The following is an 18,227-nucleotide window of genomic DNA, read 5'->3' on the forward strand; positions in this document are numbered from 1 at the left end:
CTTCTTGGCGGCTTCATCCTCAATCGCACCTCCCTCACCTTGTCCCCAAAACATTCACCATGTCCTCAAAACAATAAACTCATTTCTAATCCTGTCTATCCGCGTCACTCCCAACGAAAATCTCAACATCTTCAGCTCTGCTGCCTCCAGCTCCACCTCCTGTCTTTTACTCATTGCCACTGTCTCTAAACCATACTGTCTCTGCCCCAATCACGAATCTTTCATTCCTAGGTACACCATCTACCACTTTATCTAATTCACTCCAGAATTTCTTCTTCTCCTCCATCTCACAGCCCACTTGTGGAGCATAGGCACTATTGACATTTATCATCACCCTTTCAACTTCCAGCCTCACATTCATCACCCTATCAGAAACTCTCTTCACCTCCACTACACTCTTACTGTACTCCTTCCCCAGAATCACCCCTAGACCATTTCTCTTTCCATCTACACCATGATAGAACAGTTTAAACCACCTCCAATGTTCTTGGCCTTACTCCCTTCCCACTTGGTCTCCTGAACACACGTCTACCTTTCTTCTCTCCATCATATCAGCTAACTCTCTCCCTTTACCAGTCATAGTACCACCATTTTAAGTGCCCACCCTAACCTCCAATTTTCTACACTTCTCCTTTTCCTGCTGTCTCTGCAGACATCTTCCCCCTCTCCTTCTCCTCCTTCGGTCAACAGTAATCCAATTTCCACCGGTACCCTGTTGGCTAACAATACTTGTGGCTGTCGTTGAAATTCTGGTTCGTGATCCGCATATTTGATTAATGTTTTATGCTGGATGCCCTTCCAAACGCAACCCCCCCATTTATCCATGCTTGTGACCCGCACTAAGATTGCACTGCTGAGGTTCAAGAGTTTACGCTATAATAATATTAATTAGGATGAAATGCCAAAACATTTATCCGGACTGAGAGTAAGAAGCACTCCAATAGACATTGTAGTGACATGTTTGAAAGCCTGTTCAAGTGAGATAATGTATTTGCAATATATTTTATGTAATAATATATTGTATTTTATGACTGCACTTAATATCAACAGTCTGCTAGTGGCTCAGGACCACACGTTGCATTTAATCTATAACACTATGATAAATGGACATTTGGTGCCAACCATATGCAGATGGGTTCCCTCTTTGAGTCTGGTCCCTATGCCATCTTAGGAAGTTTTTCCTTGTCACAGTCACCACTGGCTTGCTCATTAGCAACAAACGTACATTTAAAAGGAACAAACATTATTTTTTTTATTACAGAATTTTCTGTTTAAAGCTGGTTTTGGACAATGTCCATTTTTAAAAGCATTATACAAATATGAATTGAATATTTATGCATATAGGAGGATTAAGCTTCAGCTCCATTACTTAATTAGCAACAATAGTTAAGTTTTGTCTAGGTCATGTTTGGTCAAGTCATGTTGAAGGACATTTAAATACAAGCATACCAGACGAAATTATTTTAATCCTAGCTATACAGATGTGCATGTTAGAGCAGGAGAGAGATTGTATTAAATATTTTAATACAAAACATTTTATTTCTTTTAATACAAACCTAGGAAATTTGGTACAAATAACATTGGTACGTTACTAAAAATTAAGAGAGAGTTTGAGATATAGAAATCCCTGGATTCTTTCTTCTCCAAAGCCTATGTTCACTAAACATATGGCAATACACAGTATATTGCCAAAACAAATAAGAGACATATATAGTGAGGGTAAACTATCCCATATGACTCAACAGCATATGTACATGTTAAAGAGCTATCAAACATTTTAAAGAATATTTTCCTGACTCTGATAGGGGTTATATTTTACGCAAGTCAATGTTTAGAATAGAAAATTAAGGAAATTTGACCCTGTTAACCAGTACAATGATTTTAATTACCTCACTAACCAGCAATGTAAATCTCCTGTACATGCTGAGAGGCATGGCAAATTCCTGTAACTTAGTAGCACAAATGTATTGGCTTTTAATTTTGATTCAGGTCATAAAATGAGCTTCATTTCCCATTTACATACTGATCATCTCATAAGACAAAAAATAAAATTACTCTTTAGACAGTAATGATCTTGCTCAAAAAAAAAAAAAACCCAACAACTTTTAGTGCAGTGATATGTATACCTGTGCTATATCTGTCCATTATTCATTTACTCTGAGGAACACACAGGAAAACAGAGCTTTTACAAGCTCCTCTAAAATCAATTACCTTCTCTATAATTCATAGCGTTACCCAACATTATCAGCCATAAGGCAAATTAGACTTAAAAATCAAGTCCAAAACCAATCTGCCAGACAACCTCTAAAGAGTGTTCTTTAAAAAAATGCTGAGAGCAGGGCTGCTTTAGCGTAATTCATTAGAAGTCTGTTGCGGGAGGCACGATCCAATAGGTGCAGGGCTTCACTGAGGGTCCATACTCGACGCGGTGACGATACCATGATGCCTCAGCTGGTTTCGAAGCATTTGATTCTTAGATTTCCAGTCTTCCACCTATGCATGTGTATATAAAATATGCAAAAAGAAAATGAGAAAGGGGAACAAAGCAGAAACACATTCTACATCCTTTATTCTTAAATCACCCATTGTACCTAGCCCAAGGTACTGCTGAAGTGTGCACAGGATTGTTAGTAATCAAATGTAGTTTTTCCCATTTATGTCCACTCATGAGGAAATTCTGACCACCACCTCCTGCAGTTAATATTTTTTCCCCTTACCCATAATAGGCTATTTGTGACAATCCAGTTCCGGTCCAGTTTTAAGGATTATACAAATAAAATTGTATTGAATATTTTGGTACTGATTCCCTGATGCACACCTATGTATTGCTTACACTAAACAACTATTTATTTGGTGGACATGCCACACTGTTCATGAAATATGACCCAAATGCACATGCCTGTAGACTATATCATTCCAAAAGCTTGAAAAACCAGAAAAGCTTTTCTCTCCTCAGCCTTGGTAGACATGGGGCCATGTTTTGTGTATATTGTAAACGTATTAAAGCCACATCTAATAACCTCTTGTCTGAGAAGCTGGTTGTCCAACTTTAGTCTCTCCAGCGTTTCCAGCTCCTCTGATAATCGGGAATTGCTTTGGCGTAACTCCTGAATGTAATCACAGGCTTTGGACAGGATCCCACCTTTACTCTTAAAAAGACAGAGAAAGTCAGGAAAAGAGAAAATGCAAACACAATGACTAGTTCCACTGAGCATGCACTACCTGCATCAGAATCTATCTTCTGAGACTGCGCTCAGACTCACCTGGTTAGATTTAGTTGAGTCTAAAGTACAGTCAGGGATTGTTTTAGACAGCTGGACGATCCAGTTGTTTATTTTGTCCCTGCGTCTACGTTCAACTTGGGAAACAAGGGGGCAAAAAGTAAATAAATGTAGAATTTGTACCATCAGTATGGATATGTGGGCAGGTAAAAAATGTATATTACTAATATCACAATTTTTGAACTCATGCGTTACACCAGAAGTACAATCTTTAGAGCTCTAGCTAAAGTTAACTTAGCTTGGTTCTTGGGTTACCTTCTAGGAACATAAGAGTTGCAAATTTCATGAGATGCAAGAAACACTATATACCAAGGGCTACCGGTTCCGTTTAACCACTACCAACTCTGGAACAGTAAAACTCCCACACCACATGTCTCATGCACACCAAAACATACCAGTTTCAAATGCACTGATCAGATAAAGTATGAAAGTTGCCTTAGAAGGCAATTAGCCCAGCCAATAAGGAAATAAGTGACTGTGCATAGTACGTTTTTGTAAAACTAGGGCAGACAGGAGAGCATTTCCCATGAGGCATCCAAAAGGCAGCAACAGCCTCATGGTCAAGCCATGTTCATGGATGTCATGTTCAATGTAAGTATATGTAGCGAAGGAAACTGTTCCTACTCCAAAAGTGTAGGATTGTAAAATCAGACAATCCAGACTAGTTTCCATGTTATTAAATGGCAAGTGCTCAATTACCTTCATTATGCTGTGCTCTCCTCTTGTCATCTCTTGAAGAGCAAGGAGTCTCTGCCTTACTGTGGAATCAAGAGGAGAATATAGTTTAGGTGAAAGTTTAATATTTAAAAAAAAAAAAAAAAAAAGCCCTCACTCCATCCAGACCAAAAAAGATTCATACCTCTGATTGGTTGTGCTCAAAACATCCTGTGGTGACATCATTACATAGAGTTGGCCTGAGGACAAATAGAATGAAATTATGCACAGACTAGAAAAAACATCCCTTTACAACACTGAAAACTAATCAAAACTAAACTAAAATTAGAACCAATTGACTTGCAAAAAAGCAGCTAAATTAAATGATACCCAATCAGGTTTAACAGATGTGTAAAAAAAAAATAAAAAATTATAATAATTCAAAAAAAGGATACCATCACTACGATACAAAACTAAATAACAGTGATACACAATTGTATTCAGATATTCAAAATAATTAATCTGAAACATCAGTATTCACGTTATCTTTCCTGGTATAATCCAACTTCCAATATTTTATTAATTAATTACATTAATACATAATATACAAAGGATATACTATTGCTTTGTCTTTGTTTAAAAAAAAAAAAAAAGTAATAATAAAAATAAAAATAAAAAATTTGTAATCTAGCGAACCAGTGTTGATTTACATTTACAAATTTTCCTGAGCCATCAGAGAGGTGAAGCGCAAACATGACAAGAGAATCCATGGCCACTTCCAGGACGGCAGAGATACCCGATGCTTGTGACAGTGACCCCTCCCTCCCAGATGTGCTGAATAACTTCTACGCCTAGTTCGAGGTGCAGAACTCCTCCCCTTTTAACAACCAGGTGCTCTGTCTAACCACGGATGAAGTGAGGAAAACTCGATGCAGAGTTAACCCATGGAAGTCTGCTGGACCAGACAACATTCCTTGCAGAGTGTACAGGGAATGTCCGGAACAGCTAACAGATGTCTTCACCAACATCTTCATCTCCCTGAGCAGCACTGTTGAGCCTACCTGCCTCAAGACAACGTCCAGGAACATAACGACCCAGTTACCACCCTCATTGGACCCCAATGAGGTCCCCCCAATGAGGATAAGCAGTTTGCTTATCATCCAAACCGTTCCATGGACGGTGCCATGGCCAGGACCCTCCATCTGGCCCACCTGGACAGTAAGGACACATATGTACAAATGCTGTTCATTGACTTCAGTTCAGCATATAACACTACTATCCCCTCAGCGTCGGATTTAGAAACTTCTGCTTCCTGTCTTTTGTAACTGGACTTCCTGACTAGGAGACCACAGTCAATCTGGATCGGGAACAGCATCACCAGCACCACCACACTGAGCACTTGGGCCCCTCAGCGCTGTGTGCTCAGCCCACTGCTTTTCACACTGCTGATTAATGGCTCTGTAGCAATGCCACATTAAGTTCACCAAATGACGACCGTGGTGGGTCTCATAAGCAAGAACGATGAGTCAGCATAGAGAGAGGAGCTGCAACAGCTAACAGCCTGGTGTAGAGCCAACAACCTGTCTCTTAACATTACCAAAACTTAAAAGATGGTTGTTGACTTTAAGAAAGCACAGAATGGCCATTCTCCAATGAACATCGAAGGTTCCTCCATGGAGATCCTCAAGAGCACCAAATTCCTTGTTGTTCATATGTATGTAAAAAATTCACCTGGTCACTCAACACCAGCTCCATCACAAAGAAATACCAGCAATGTCTCCACTTCTTGAGAAAGCTGAAAAAAGCCTTTTTTTCCGTCTGAGGTGACTCGTATCTCTGAAATGTAAGTCGAGTGGTTGTAGGTTGGGGTCTGACTGTATACAGGCTGTTTTGCACCGCTCGATTGCTGCTCTTACTGTTTTTGCACAACATTGTGTTCATGTTTACAAGTACACTTCGGTTTAAAGTTCTCTCTTTTGCACATTGTACTGTATAACATTTTACAGTCGATTTTACTGGTCGGCGCTATTTTGCGTTTTGTGTATCTGTCCCACACTCTCGTGTTGTCTGTTGGCACTGCCTTTTGGCTGCACTGTTTGCACTCACTTTAGTCCTTAGCTCTGTGTTCTGTGATGTAGCTCTGTGTTCTGTGATGTAGCTCTGTGTTCTGTGATGTAGCTCTGTGTTCTGTGATGTAGCTCCATGTTGTTTTTATGTAGCTCCAGGGTTCTGGAGAAACGTCGTCTCATTTTACTGTGTACTTTATATGGTTGAAGTGACAAAAGCTTCTTGACTTAATAAGGAAGTCTGCTAAATACTATAAATGTAAATGTCTAGGCAATAATACAGAGACACACAGTTGTACAACAGATTGGTTTATAAATACCTAAATAAATAAATCATCAAGGATCCTCTCCAAACTATTAACAAATTCCAGTAAGCAAATAAGCGGCTGAACCATGACTTCAGTATGCAAACACCACTTATTTACCTGCAGAAGTAGGCTGCGCCAGCAGAGAATCTGCCGCATGGACATTGGTTACTATGGTGGCTGGAGCAGTATCACTGATTGTGGATGGGTAATAGTAGTGACCCTCCGTGGCCTCAGTATCCAGACCCTCAGCCTGAGAGTACACAGCCTGAAAACACAATAAAATGTTCCCCACCCAAACACGTTACTAATAAAAGAACACCAAAATGTTTAAAACAACATACAGGTCCTTTTGTGTTTCCATCAAGTATGTAAAAGCCCCAGCCAAACACACTCATACAGAGGATAAAGTAAAGTAGTATTATAGTAGTATAGTAATACCATGTGCCCTATATCTAGTTTAGAAAGTGATTGATCATTTAGCACGTTTTAAAGTATTCACAGATGGATTTCTAACCTGAAAATTAATAAGAATACATGGTTTAGGGCAGTTTGATAGCGTTTCTTACTTTTCATATTATTGATTCTAAATTCTTGACATTTGAACCAGCTCTTTTACACATTTTGGTACTTTTCCCTCCCATATTTGGACAGTTACATTTAGGTTTTACATATAAATTGGTGGAGGAAATCTAAGGATAAAATCATCTAGTTATTATAAGACAACACATCCAAGGTAAACCATCCAAATATGAGACTATGTAGTTCTAAAGCTAATGTCCAATATTAATGTAACATTGTGATTTCAAGGACAACTGTCCAGTAATGGACATTGGGGTTTAAGGTCCAATCACCCAATAACAACAACATGGCTCTAATGCTAATTAGTCTAATAGCCATATTGGAACTGTCATTCTAGGGGCAATCTCTGAGGAATAATTACAGTATGCACAGGGGCCATAAAGAAATGAAAATGTGTCCCAAGACCACCCAGCAATGGCATTAACAGTGCCTCGTGTTAATAATGAGGCAGGTTCCATGGCATATCACACAGTAATAAAAAAATAATAATTAATGGGTCTAATAAGATTAGATTCAATTGCCATTGTGCAGGATACATGTACAGGGCAAACCAACCAGAGAAGTCCCAGTAGTACAATGTTCTTATGCCAGTCTCATATACCAAATATTTTGTTACCTGGAACTTATAAGACAGTAAAAACAGGTCCAATTACCCGTGTTATTGGGGGTGTTCCATCCTGCATTGCTGCAGGGAAGCCAGTCACAACACTAACAGCTGCAGTTCCATCTGCCTGGGCTTCCATTTGCCCATCAGCTACATGGATTACTCGATAGGTCACCTGCAGCATAGAGGTCAAGAGGTTAACCTCTCTGAGTAATGGATTACCTCTTAAACAGCACCACTAACAGGGCTAAAAGACTAAAAGGCAACCAGTTTGGCTAAAGTCTAGTTGAATTCCAAGATAATAATTAGCAAAAATTAACATTAATTGTATACTGGTAGAGAATTAAAGACAAAGCTTTGCCTAAGTCGAATACCATACCTGTCCGGTATTTCCCTCCGTTTTGAAAACGTATTTTATTGGTTGTTCGGTAGAATATGTGGCTGCTGACTGTATCGTCGTGACAGCAGATGGATCAACAGCTGTAGCGATAGATCCTTTCACAAAAAACACACAGACTGGGTTAGAGCTGCCAAACAAGATAGTCAAGTACAGCAAGTGTTCCACCAAAAGGAAGCACATCTTACAGTTGGGCATTTTACATACAAAAAAGCTAATACAATTTTTTATAAATAATAAAATAAAAGGAGGTGCTCCTTCTAGTATAGCTTAGTAAAAGGGGAATTTATCATACCCTGGAAAGCACTACTGACAAACTACAATGCAAGTCAAATAGGATGGAAATTTTTTTTTGTCTTTTAAAATGGCATACCCTCCTCCATGATTGGCACATCCACCTGTGGATCAGGGCTTTTCTGTTGCCTGTAGAAAGAGTAAAAAAAAGGAGAGATTGTGAGGAGGGGGGAGGATATATAAAATAAAATAAAATAAAATATTCTCATTCACCAACATACTAGTTGGTTTACTACTGTTTATGAAAGTCAGAAGGAGTAATCAAATCCATGTAGATTCCCAAGCCTGATCTTAGACAATCAATAAAAAAAAAAAATCTTATTACACTGTGACACATTTGGAGATCTGCAACAAATGCAAGGGAACTGTAACAATCAGGAACAACGAACCTGAAACCAGGAAATACAGTTAAAAATAAAAACTGGAGCAGCAAGCTATTAATATGTACTAGTTTGGTTTCAGAGTGTAAGAATTAATGCAAGACAATGTTCTATCTGCTCTATTTAAGAAAAACATACCCCAGTGCCGGTGTCAACCTAGCAATCTACCCATAGAAACAGCTGGGGTGCTTTTGTTTTTGATAAGATTAAAATGCTACATTTCTCTTGACACATAAATTCACAAACATCTAAAAACACATTATTGGACCTCAGATGATCTTAGAAATTCTACTATTAAAATCAAGTATGATTAGAAAAAGAAAGAAAGCCAGCTCCTGGGGATTTACCAATCAGCTCCAGCACACCTGGCTCAAATATTTAAATGCTACTTAGCTCCTTAATTATGAGTGTCAGGTGTGCTGGGATGTTGTCACACTTAGTTTGTTTCAAAGAGTTCCTGAAAGCTAGTTTTCTGGTTATGTTCTCACTTTTTTATGTATTGTAATTATTTTCTTCCAGGATTATGTCAATGTAACAAAATATCATTTTAAAAATGGCTTTGATTTAAGTAATTCGTATCCTCTAGATTTCTCTGATATCAGGAAGCTTATTTTGCTGATGATGCAATAATTAAACAGTTGGAGAAGTTGTTTGTTAAGTACAAAACATGCCTCTGCAACCACACCTTCTGTTCCCAGTACAGGCCAAAGTGTTTGTACACATAGCAAGGCTTTGAGTAATCAAGATCAGGAGGCAGAGATGCACTACCTCTAGGCGCTGTGATGGTGCAGCATGGGCACCCTTATCAAGCTTATAATGCTGATGCGCTTACTTTTAAAGTTCAATAATGTATCTGTATTTGTAAGATTTAACACTACAAAAGAATGCTGTGTTGCAGTTGAACTGTGACAGAGTTGCTAGATGCTATAGATGCTATACTAGATTACACTGTCTATACTTTCTTGCACAGTATATGACCAAGAGGCTTAAAACACTAAGCAGTTTGGACAGATCACAAACACCCTCTAGAAGGTAGGCATGTGTGTCCATTTCAGTATTTAAAATATATTTTACCAGGGTAAGCAGGGTTTACCACAAGATGTACACCAGAGGTGCTCACACTGTTTGTTAAAGAGCAATACTAAATATGCAAGAGAAAATAAGACGGGTTTCTAAAAATAGAAAAAAAAAATCATTTTTAGAAAAACTAATTTTATTGCTCAAGTTGCATTCGAGAATATCTGTGGAAACTAAACCCATTTAGTGCATTTAATTGCTATATTCATTTGTATGTGTAGTTAAATTGACTAAATGAAGCATCGAGACATAATTTGATGAATTTTTGTTTTATTTTAATTATTTGAGCTACTCGAGGATTTGTTTCTGCCCTACTTTATATATACGATATATGTGTTAGAAGAGAAAAGATTTTAGATCTTCTTTGAAAGGCACACGATCTATTGGTGGATTGTGATCAACATATTGGGCACCCCTGCTGTAAACCATTCATAAGCCTCAAAAACAGGAAGATCAGATGAGAATTTGCTAAATCACACCTACAACAATTACTAAGACAAAGACCATGGTGGAAAGAAAAAGAGTATGAAGAAAGAAAAGACACATCTGAATTATGCCACCTCATCATGTGAAATTACATGCATGGCTTCTAATAGAAATGGTACCTTTTGTATTTTGTGTGTGACCTATATGATCTGCTCGGATTAAGTCAAATGCCTCAAAACACATCGGATGGTGCTTCACCAAGGAGATGGATGATGACCATAAGCATACTTCAAAAATCAATCCAAGACTTTTTATAGGCAAAGAAGTGAAAGGGCAAGAAGGGAACTAAAAGCAGCTGCAGGTCTGTCGCTTCATCACCAGGGAGGAAAATCAGTGTCTGGTGATGTCATTGGGCACCAAATGAGAGAAAGGAAAGAAAAAAAAAAAAGAATAAGCTTAACCAAGACAAAATGGATGAAATATCAGCAGCTTCCTTTCTTTAGTGAAATATCAGTCAAGTCTCTGTTTCCAAGAACAGATTTTATAGCCTCATTTCAGTATGGAATATAAGAAAGTCAGTATTGTTTAAGAACTAATTCAACCTCTCATACATACACACTGTTGAATGCATGCACACAAATGCTTGCACTGCACGTTTTCATTATTTGTAAATGACACCTTCATTTTGGTTTGCTAAGCTCCTTCAAACCAAACCAAAGCACGGATCAGCCAGTAAAACACTCACCCCTTCATTGGATTCAGCCCAAATATACGGTTCCTTCTCAAGCTTCAGCGGGATTTTACTCACTGGTTGAGCTCACATACAGCTCCTGGAAAATGAACAGACATGATGGAGGTTTGTACAGAAATGCAACACACACACAACTATTACAGACACATTTTTTACTTTTCTTATGTCCTTAATTTATGGCATAGGTCGTTTAGAGGATTCATGAGTAAGAAATTCAATTAAATTGTATTTGTATAGCATTTTTTACTAATGAACATTGTCTTTAGACAATGCAGCTTTACACAGACAAGGGTCATAAAGTTGTACAAAAATGTCTACTTTTACTGCCTGTACATTTGTTCCTTATACTTTTAATTGTATCCCATGAAACTTAAAATGATAAAATACATTCTCTGTAAATCCTCATTTCATTGTTTGGTGTAACAGATGGTTTCCTGTACATGATAATAAACTCTTGAATAATGGGTAAAAGAATAAACTATTCTATCTGATTGTACAGTCCCGTAATATAACATGTTTAAAAAGTTATACTTTGATGAATTTGTTGTCTAAATGTCCGACGTTGAGGGAGTTAATAAAATAAACCACAATAAAACACTTTTAATATAAATGAGTGCATTTTAATAGCGTGTATATTGCAATACATAGAAAATGAACCCTGTAATACAAAGCAATAATTCACTGATATTAATATAAAAGATATTTCATTGCAAAAGCAGTAGAAATATCGAATCTAAGTTTCATGGTACTGATCTTTATCTGAATGTAGATTCTTTTTCTTGGTGTTTTGTATCAGAAGTTATATTTAGTGACCTAAAGCACTGTAGCAGCCGCAAACCTCCTAGAAACAAAGCACATCATGGGTATTAGCATGCCGCTCTTCCTGTATTACGTTTTACCCATTTTAACCCTCACGTATTGAATTTTCGATTACAAATTAGTATTTAGGCGTCTATTAATAAAAAATAGAAGCATCCAAAAGATCCAAAAAAAGGCAACAAGTAGATATAAATCATTATCAACCTGTATTCTACAGCTAGCAGTGCAGTTAGCTAGTTAGCTACCCATCTTTCAAGCAAACACCAAACGTAAAGACAAACTTATCTATTAAAAAAAAAACACACGTTTAAAAGAAATAATAAGTTAGATGACCTTATAACCCGTCCACTTTACCCGAACTGGGATTTCCTTGCAAATTTATTTATGCAAAACGACCATAAGACCTGCCAAAGCAAAACATTCCGGCGTGTTTATAACCTTTTACGCATGCGCGTTCCACAAAGCATACAGTTCCCACCAACCCCACTAGAGGACATTGACGTGTACGTGTATATGTATATATATATATATATATATATATATATATATATATATATATATATATATACACACGTCGATGTCATCTAGTGGGCTTAGTGGGAGTTGTTGTGTTTTTATATATAATATATAATTTGAGATACAATACAGTTCCCACCAAGCCCACTAGAGGACATTGACGTGTATATATATATATATATATATATATATATATATATATATATATATATATATATATATATATATATATATATATATATAAATATTAGGGATGCACCGAAATAAAAATTCTTAGCCGAAACCGAAAAAGGAGGAAAGCAAGGCCGAAAACCGAAAAAACTGAAACACCGAAAGAAATTATGGCAATTATTATTACCATTGCATTTATGTCTATGACTGTGTACTAACCTTACTAAAATCAAGGCATTTCAATTGCATAAATTAATATTAAAGTTTCAAAGAATTAATCAATTACAAATTATTAAAATATTTATTTATAGCACATTGCAACAATGCACAGGATAAAATAAATTAAAATTTAGTCTTAAATGTTTAACTTAAATGCACTCATGTGTACATTGAATAATAATGTACAGGCCTCTGTCCTGCTGAAAGGTTGTACAATTAAATATGTTCTTTCATAAAAACAAAGTGCATTCAGAACAAGTGCAACTGCTTAAAGATACAACAATACATCACTGGGAAACTTCCTGCCTTTTCAAAAACGTCCACCACAGACGGAGTGCGCATGCTCAGAGGGGTTTTGCTTTTCTGTGCGTTTGCGTTCCTCTGATATTCAGCATCGCGATCGGATGTTTGGATTTCAAATTAAACCCGACGTGGAGAAAGTTTTTGTAGACGAAATTTCGTCATTAAATGTTTTGCAAATCACTATCCGTGAGTCTTTCTCAGATATACTGAAATACGTCCACACCGCAGACATGTTGTTTTAGACATGCACGTGCAGGTAGCGTTTTCTGTTTGCGTCATCACAACAAACTGTTTCATCCGTGTTTTTTCGGTGATCAAAGTCTTTCGGCCGAAAACCGAAAATGCACTTTTATATTCGGCCGAAAATTTTCGTTGGCCGAATATTTGGTGCATCCCTAATATATATATATATATATATATATATATATATATATATATATATATATATATATATATATAAAAAACAGTGTCGATGTCCTCTAGTGGGCTTGGTGGATACTGTATTGTATCTCAAATTATATATTATATATAAAAACAACAACTCTGTATTCAACCTGTGTGTACTGTGTAGAAGCTGCCATGTTACACAGAAAATTTCCTTTACAGTTACTTTACAGTGCCTCAATATATTTGCTATCCCATTTTCTGAGTAAAAACCCCTTTGAAAGATGTGGTCTAATCTGACTGTGAATTTTAAGGAAAATAAAGACCAAAGAGAATTCCATAGAAGTTGAAGTTAAAGTAAAATCCATTATATTTGGAAAGAATACAAATTAATATCCAAATGTTAGAATTTTCCAGGGAGCAAAGTTGGATCAATAATCAGGAAATGGAAGCTGCATCATACCACTTATGCACTGCCAAGGAAAAGCCATTCCTCAGAAGTCAGTGATCTAACAAGAAGCCACAGAGAGTCCAACAATCACTTTGAAGATGCCAGAGAGTTCAGTGGTTGGGAGTGGCATAATGGTGCATCAGTCAGCAACATTAAGAGCACTGCTTAACTGTGCCTGTGCAGGAGGGTGGTGAGAAAGAAGCAGTTACTCAAAAAGGGGCTATTAAAAAGCATGTCTGGAGTTTGCCAAAAAGCCTGTGAGTGACTCAGCTGCAATGTGGGAGAACGTTTTGTAGTCAGATGAGACTAAAATGGAGCTTTCTGGCTACAACTCAAAGCAGTATGTGAGGTGCAAACTTAACACTATGTCCTATGACTCAAGACATAACATTCCGACAGTGTACAGTGTTGTGGTGGTGGAAGCATTATTTTGTGAGGATGCTTCTCATCAGCAGGGACTGGGCATCTTGTTAAAATTGAAGAAAGAAAGGATGGAGCAAAATATAGAGAAATACTTCAAGAAAAATTGCTTCAATCAAGTAAAAAGTATTGGGAGTTAATTCACCTTTCAGCAGGACTATGATCCCAAGTAGAGTGGGAGTGGCTCAAGTACAAATAAATTAAGATTTACTTTTATTTGTCCCACTGTGGGGAAATTTCAATGTTGTAGCAGCAAAGAAAAGAAATGTGCAATGTCCTACATTGGCCAATTTCTGATTGGCCAAGTCCTGATCTCAGTCCTGTCTGTGAGAATCTGTGGCATTACTGGAAAATTGCAACCCACAAGCACCACCCAACCAACCTGGAGTAAATCTGCTGAGAAGACTGGGCTAAAATCCTTTAGTCACTGTGTGCAAAGCTGGTACATGAGCCATCCCAAAAGACTTAAAGCTGTTATTGAAGCAGAAGGTGAGTCGACTAAATATTGTGTGTGGGGGTTGAATACTTCTGGAAACAAGAATATATCCCAACATAAAAGCAATGTCACCGTCTTACTTGTTTAGATTAGACAGGGCAATTTATGTTAACCAATATATTGAGTCATTTCTGCTCCGTAACACATGCCCGAATGTCCGATAGATGGCGCTGTTATGCTCAAATCATGCAAGATGCAAAAAAAACCCCCTCATCAATTCGATATAGGATGATCAGCATCTGTGCTGTGAAATTTTAAATGGCATAGGAATGTTTGCCTCTTACTGAGAAGCACCAGTGAAACGCACTTAGAGGTTCCTTGACATTTATGGCTTTTGGCAGATGCCCTTGTCCAGAACCACTTACAGAAGTAGAAAAAATAAATATATCCTGATACTGGTTACTGATACATCGTCAAGGACTAAGAGTACTATAAGTTTAAAAACTCTGTATTGGAGATAATAGAGTAAGCAAAGCATACCAGACATCCAAGTGATAATTGAGAACCACTTTGGTAATTGTTTGTGTAAGACATTAAAATGAAAAAATTAAAGAATTTATAATTTTTATAACAAAATAAATATTGGATTGCACAGGATGCCACAAGATTGATAAACGTGGAGATGGTTCCCTTGCTGTTGGATCGTTTGTTTGTTTGTTTGTTTGTTTGTTTTTTTGTTACTGATAGTGTTATATTTCTTAAATGAACCATAAAATGCATTTTATTTCTTTGAACAAAGCATCGAGGCCAGACAAGCTATTTTATATAGTCAATCAATTTTAATGCAGTAATGCATCACTTAATTAAAAACAAAATAGACCAGCAATATCATGGCACTAAAACAGGTTGGCAATACATATAATCACATTTAAAACAGTACCCACATGCTTTACATGTTTCTTATGATCCAATATGGTATGCAATATGTATGACAGCATGCTGTAACAAGTCATGACAATACACAGAAAGAAAACCCCAGCATTAACACAGATTTGTCACCCACACAGACTACAGAAATGAATATAAATGATAGACTACGAGCATTATCCGCATCATACGAAAGCACTTTCGAGCAGGACCAGATCATTTCTTCAGTGCAGAAACGATGGATTCATTTCCACGGCCTGGCCTGTGGTGAATTTTTAAGGCTATATTTCTCTCTAACACTCATCCAGATGGCTCACAGCATCCTCATAAAAAGAGGGAGGAAAAAAGCCAACAGCAGAATCACGCCACCATGCTTCAGAGTATTTCCAGCAGAGCAGGGAGTAGTGGATTCTAGAACAAACAAATAAAATGTGTTTGTATAGCGATAACATCAGGGGATCATTGCATTAAGCACTCTTAATTTACAAGAGAGCATTCTAGTGAAAAATGTGTTTTTGTTTTTTACAGTGCACTTCCTGCTGGATGCAGAGTGACTCGCAAATTTTTAATTGCCAACTTTTTTATGACGTTAATTCAAAATCCAATTAAGCTGAGATAGACCAATAGATCAGAGAGAGCAGGAGTTGGAAAAAAGAGGGGATGGGTGATACAGAGAAGAAGGAGACAAGAGGATAGTACAGGAAAGGAAAAACAGGGATTGGGCAAACCTGAACATTTCTATTTTTTAACAAAAGATATTTGACAGTTATGTACTGTACATAAAAACAAATATATGTCTTACTCTTTTCCAAATTGATTCCCTTTGTAGACTGAGGTGTCTGACTTGTTTTGTCCTGGATGGAGCAGTTGTACATCTTGGACACATCATCTGAAAAACCTTTCAGAGTCATTATGCATTTATCATCAGTGACTTCAACCGTAGCCCGGTTCTTAAAGGTGGCATCCACAGTTTTGTTGGAGTTAGTAGTGACCATCACTTTCTTATCAACCTCATAGGTACATATTGCAGGCGGATTTTTTACTTGCCCAAACTTGCATTCCATTATTAAGTTTTGGTCCTTTGTCAAACAGGCAGTCAGTGAGCTTATACTCTGAGAGTTGACCACACCTACAAAAACAGTAAGGCACATGATGAATTAATATATATATATATATATATATATATATATATATATATATATATATATATATATATATATATATATATATATTGAAATAATTTTCTATTTATGCATTTACTAGTTAATATGTGAGCCTTAAAAGATGGTATTCTTTTTTTCTTTTACAGTTTTTTACATTTAGTTTATTTCTACCACATGGTGGTTGAATTTGCAATCTGATTGGTTTTTAATTAATGCAGCCGTTCGAATATACTGTTACTGTGATAATAGCAAATGAATATATGGTGGACACCTAATGGACATTCTATGCCACCCAGATGAGGATGAGTTCCCTTTTGAGTCTGGTTCCTCTAAAGGCTTCTTCCTCATGCCATTTTAGGGTTTTTCTTGCCACATTTGCCACAGGCTTGCTCGTCGGGGATAAACAATTATGAGGAACAAACTTACAGGCATTAAATCTACACACCTTTTATACAACCTTATAACCACCTTATCTCTGTAAAGCTGCTTTGAGATAATGTCCATTGTAAAAAGCACTACACAAATAAAAAATAATTTGAATTTAATGTAATTGAATTCAGTGAAAGTCTAAAGCTAAAAAAGTGTATTATGATGTTAATGTACTAAAGTTTTCTTAAAGGAAAGGTTTATTTTCTGCCATGCAGTTGTTTGTAAGTGAGAAAGGAAGCCTAATTTTTGTCTTAGCTTCAGGGAGACCTAATAGAAACTGGTGAAGTAAAAATTGTTAAAGTTGCTACTGTATAAATAAAAGCAGAACCTAAATTGTCATGCATGTTTTTCTTGTATCATTTATCTAAAGTGTGGAGAAATAGAAGTTAAAAGAGTAAAAACCAATGGCTGGCACAGTGACTGTGTCATGCTTAAAGTTAATTTGGATTAAATTAATTTGTTGTCAACTTTTGCACAGTAGCAAATGCAGTAGCATAATTAGTTAACAAACTGTCTTGTATAGCCCTGTTCTGTTGTATTTGAGGTTTAATCATTTTTATGTTGGTGGGCTAAAGTATAGATACAAATGTTGAATTACCCAGCAGACAGAATGAAGCGAGGATGCTGTAGTACATCATTTTGTCTTCAGATACCTGAAAATTAAGCACAAAAATGTATCTAATCAGGAAGAGCATTTAATGTCATCTGGCTGATTTTTATCCTCACGGATACAGTAGGGTTCTTGAACACATTTTGTGAATTTAGCAGTAACTGTGTGAAAGTGTTGTATGGGTGGGGTCGCCCCAAGGCGCCCATGACTTCAATCAGTGTGGACACTAAATTATATTTCCTTGGCATGGGTATTTTGCAGTCATTTTGCAGACAAACATAATAAAAACCTAATATGGTATTTAAGATAGCAAACATTTTGATTTGCAGTTCTGAGGAAGCTTTTTCATCATCAGACATGACTGAACTCGCCTGCATTCCTCAGAATCCCAGTACTAACTGTTCGGATAGAATGAAGCAGATTTAAGAAGATTACAAAAAAAAAAAAAAAGAAAAGAAAAGAAAAAAGGTTTAAAATTAAAAAATAGTTTGTCAGAAGGAGTAAAATCTGATGGACACCAACAAATAATGGTCTCTATAAGAACAACTGATTGAAGTATAAT

At 36.8% G+C, this 18,227-nt stretch overlaps 1 protein-coding gene across 6 annotated transcripts; it reads right to left on the reverse strand.

Moving 5' to 3' along the window:
- Positions 1 to 1,517: 1,517 nt before the first annotated feature.
- usf1l (upstream transcription factor 1, like) lies at positions 1,518 to 12,112 on the reverse strand. 6 transcript variants are annotated; one of them, XM_046839681.1, is made up of 12 exons: positions 11,970 to 12,112; positions 10,812 to 10,896; positions 10,246 to 10,463; positions 8,263 to 8,312; positions 7,872 to 7,987; positions 7,542 to 7,667; positions 6,427 to 6,574; positions 4,141 to 4,195; positions 3,981 to 4,039; positions 3,264 to 3,358; positions 3,021 to 3,149; positions 1,864 to 2,493 (listed from the first exon to the last, which is right to left on the reverse strand). In XM_046839681.1, the coding sequence occupies exons 4-12, from the start codon at positions 8,270 to 8,272 to the stop codon at positions 2,404 to 2,406; spliced, it is 828 nt and encodes a 275-aa protein (XP_046695637.1). In that variant the 5' UTR covers positions 8,273 to 8,312; positions 10,246 to 10,463; positions 10,812 to 10,896; positions 11,970 to 12,112; the 3' UTR covers positions 1,864 to 2,403. The 6 variants fall into 6 exon arrangements, with proteins under 6 accessions (XP_046695639.1, XP_046695634.1, XP_046695637.1 ...); XM_046839683.1 differs by lacking the exons at positions 10,246 to 10,463; positions 10,812 to 10,896; positions 11,970 to 12,112 and adding exons at positions 8,509 to 8,572; positions 8,732 to 8,904 and having other exon boundaries at positions 1,518 to 2,493; positions 3,021 to 3,142; XM_046839678.1 differs by lacking the exons at positions 10,246 to 10,463; positions 10,812 to 10,896; positions 11,970 to 12,112 and adding exons at positions 8,509 to 8,572; positions 8,732 to 8,904 and having other exon boundaries at positions 1,518 to 2,493.
- Positions 12,113 to 18,227: the final 6,115 nt, after the last annotated feature.

The sequence above is a fragment of the Silurus meridionalis genome, chromosome 25, assembly GCF_014805685.1.
Source record: "Silurus meridionalis isolate SWU-2019-XX chromosome 25, ASM1480568v1, whole genome shotgun sequence".
Lineage (NCBI taxonomy): Eukaryota > Metazoa > Chordata > Actinopteri > Siluriformes > Siluridae > Silurus > Silurus meridionalis.

What these genes read in the sequence shown, in the direction of transcription:
- usf1l (XM_046839678.1), bottom strand. An exon ending in TGTGCCAATCATGGAGGAGG is followed by an intron (nt 7,988 to 8,262) that starts GTATGCCATTTT and finishes TTTTTGTGAAAG; the next exon opens with GATCTATCGCTACAGCTGTT. An exon ending in TTGAGCACAACCAATCAGAG is followed by an intron (nt 4,040 to 4,140) that starts GTATGAATCTTT and finishes TTGATTCCACAG; the next exon opens with TAAGGCAGAGACTCCTTGCT.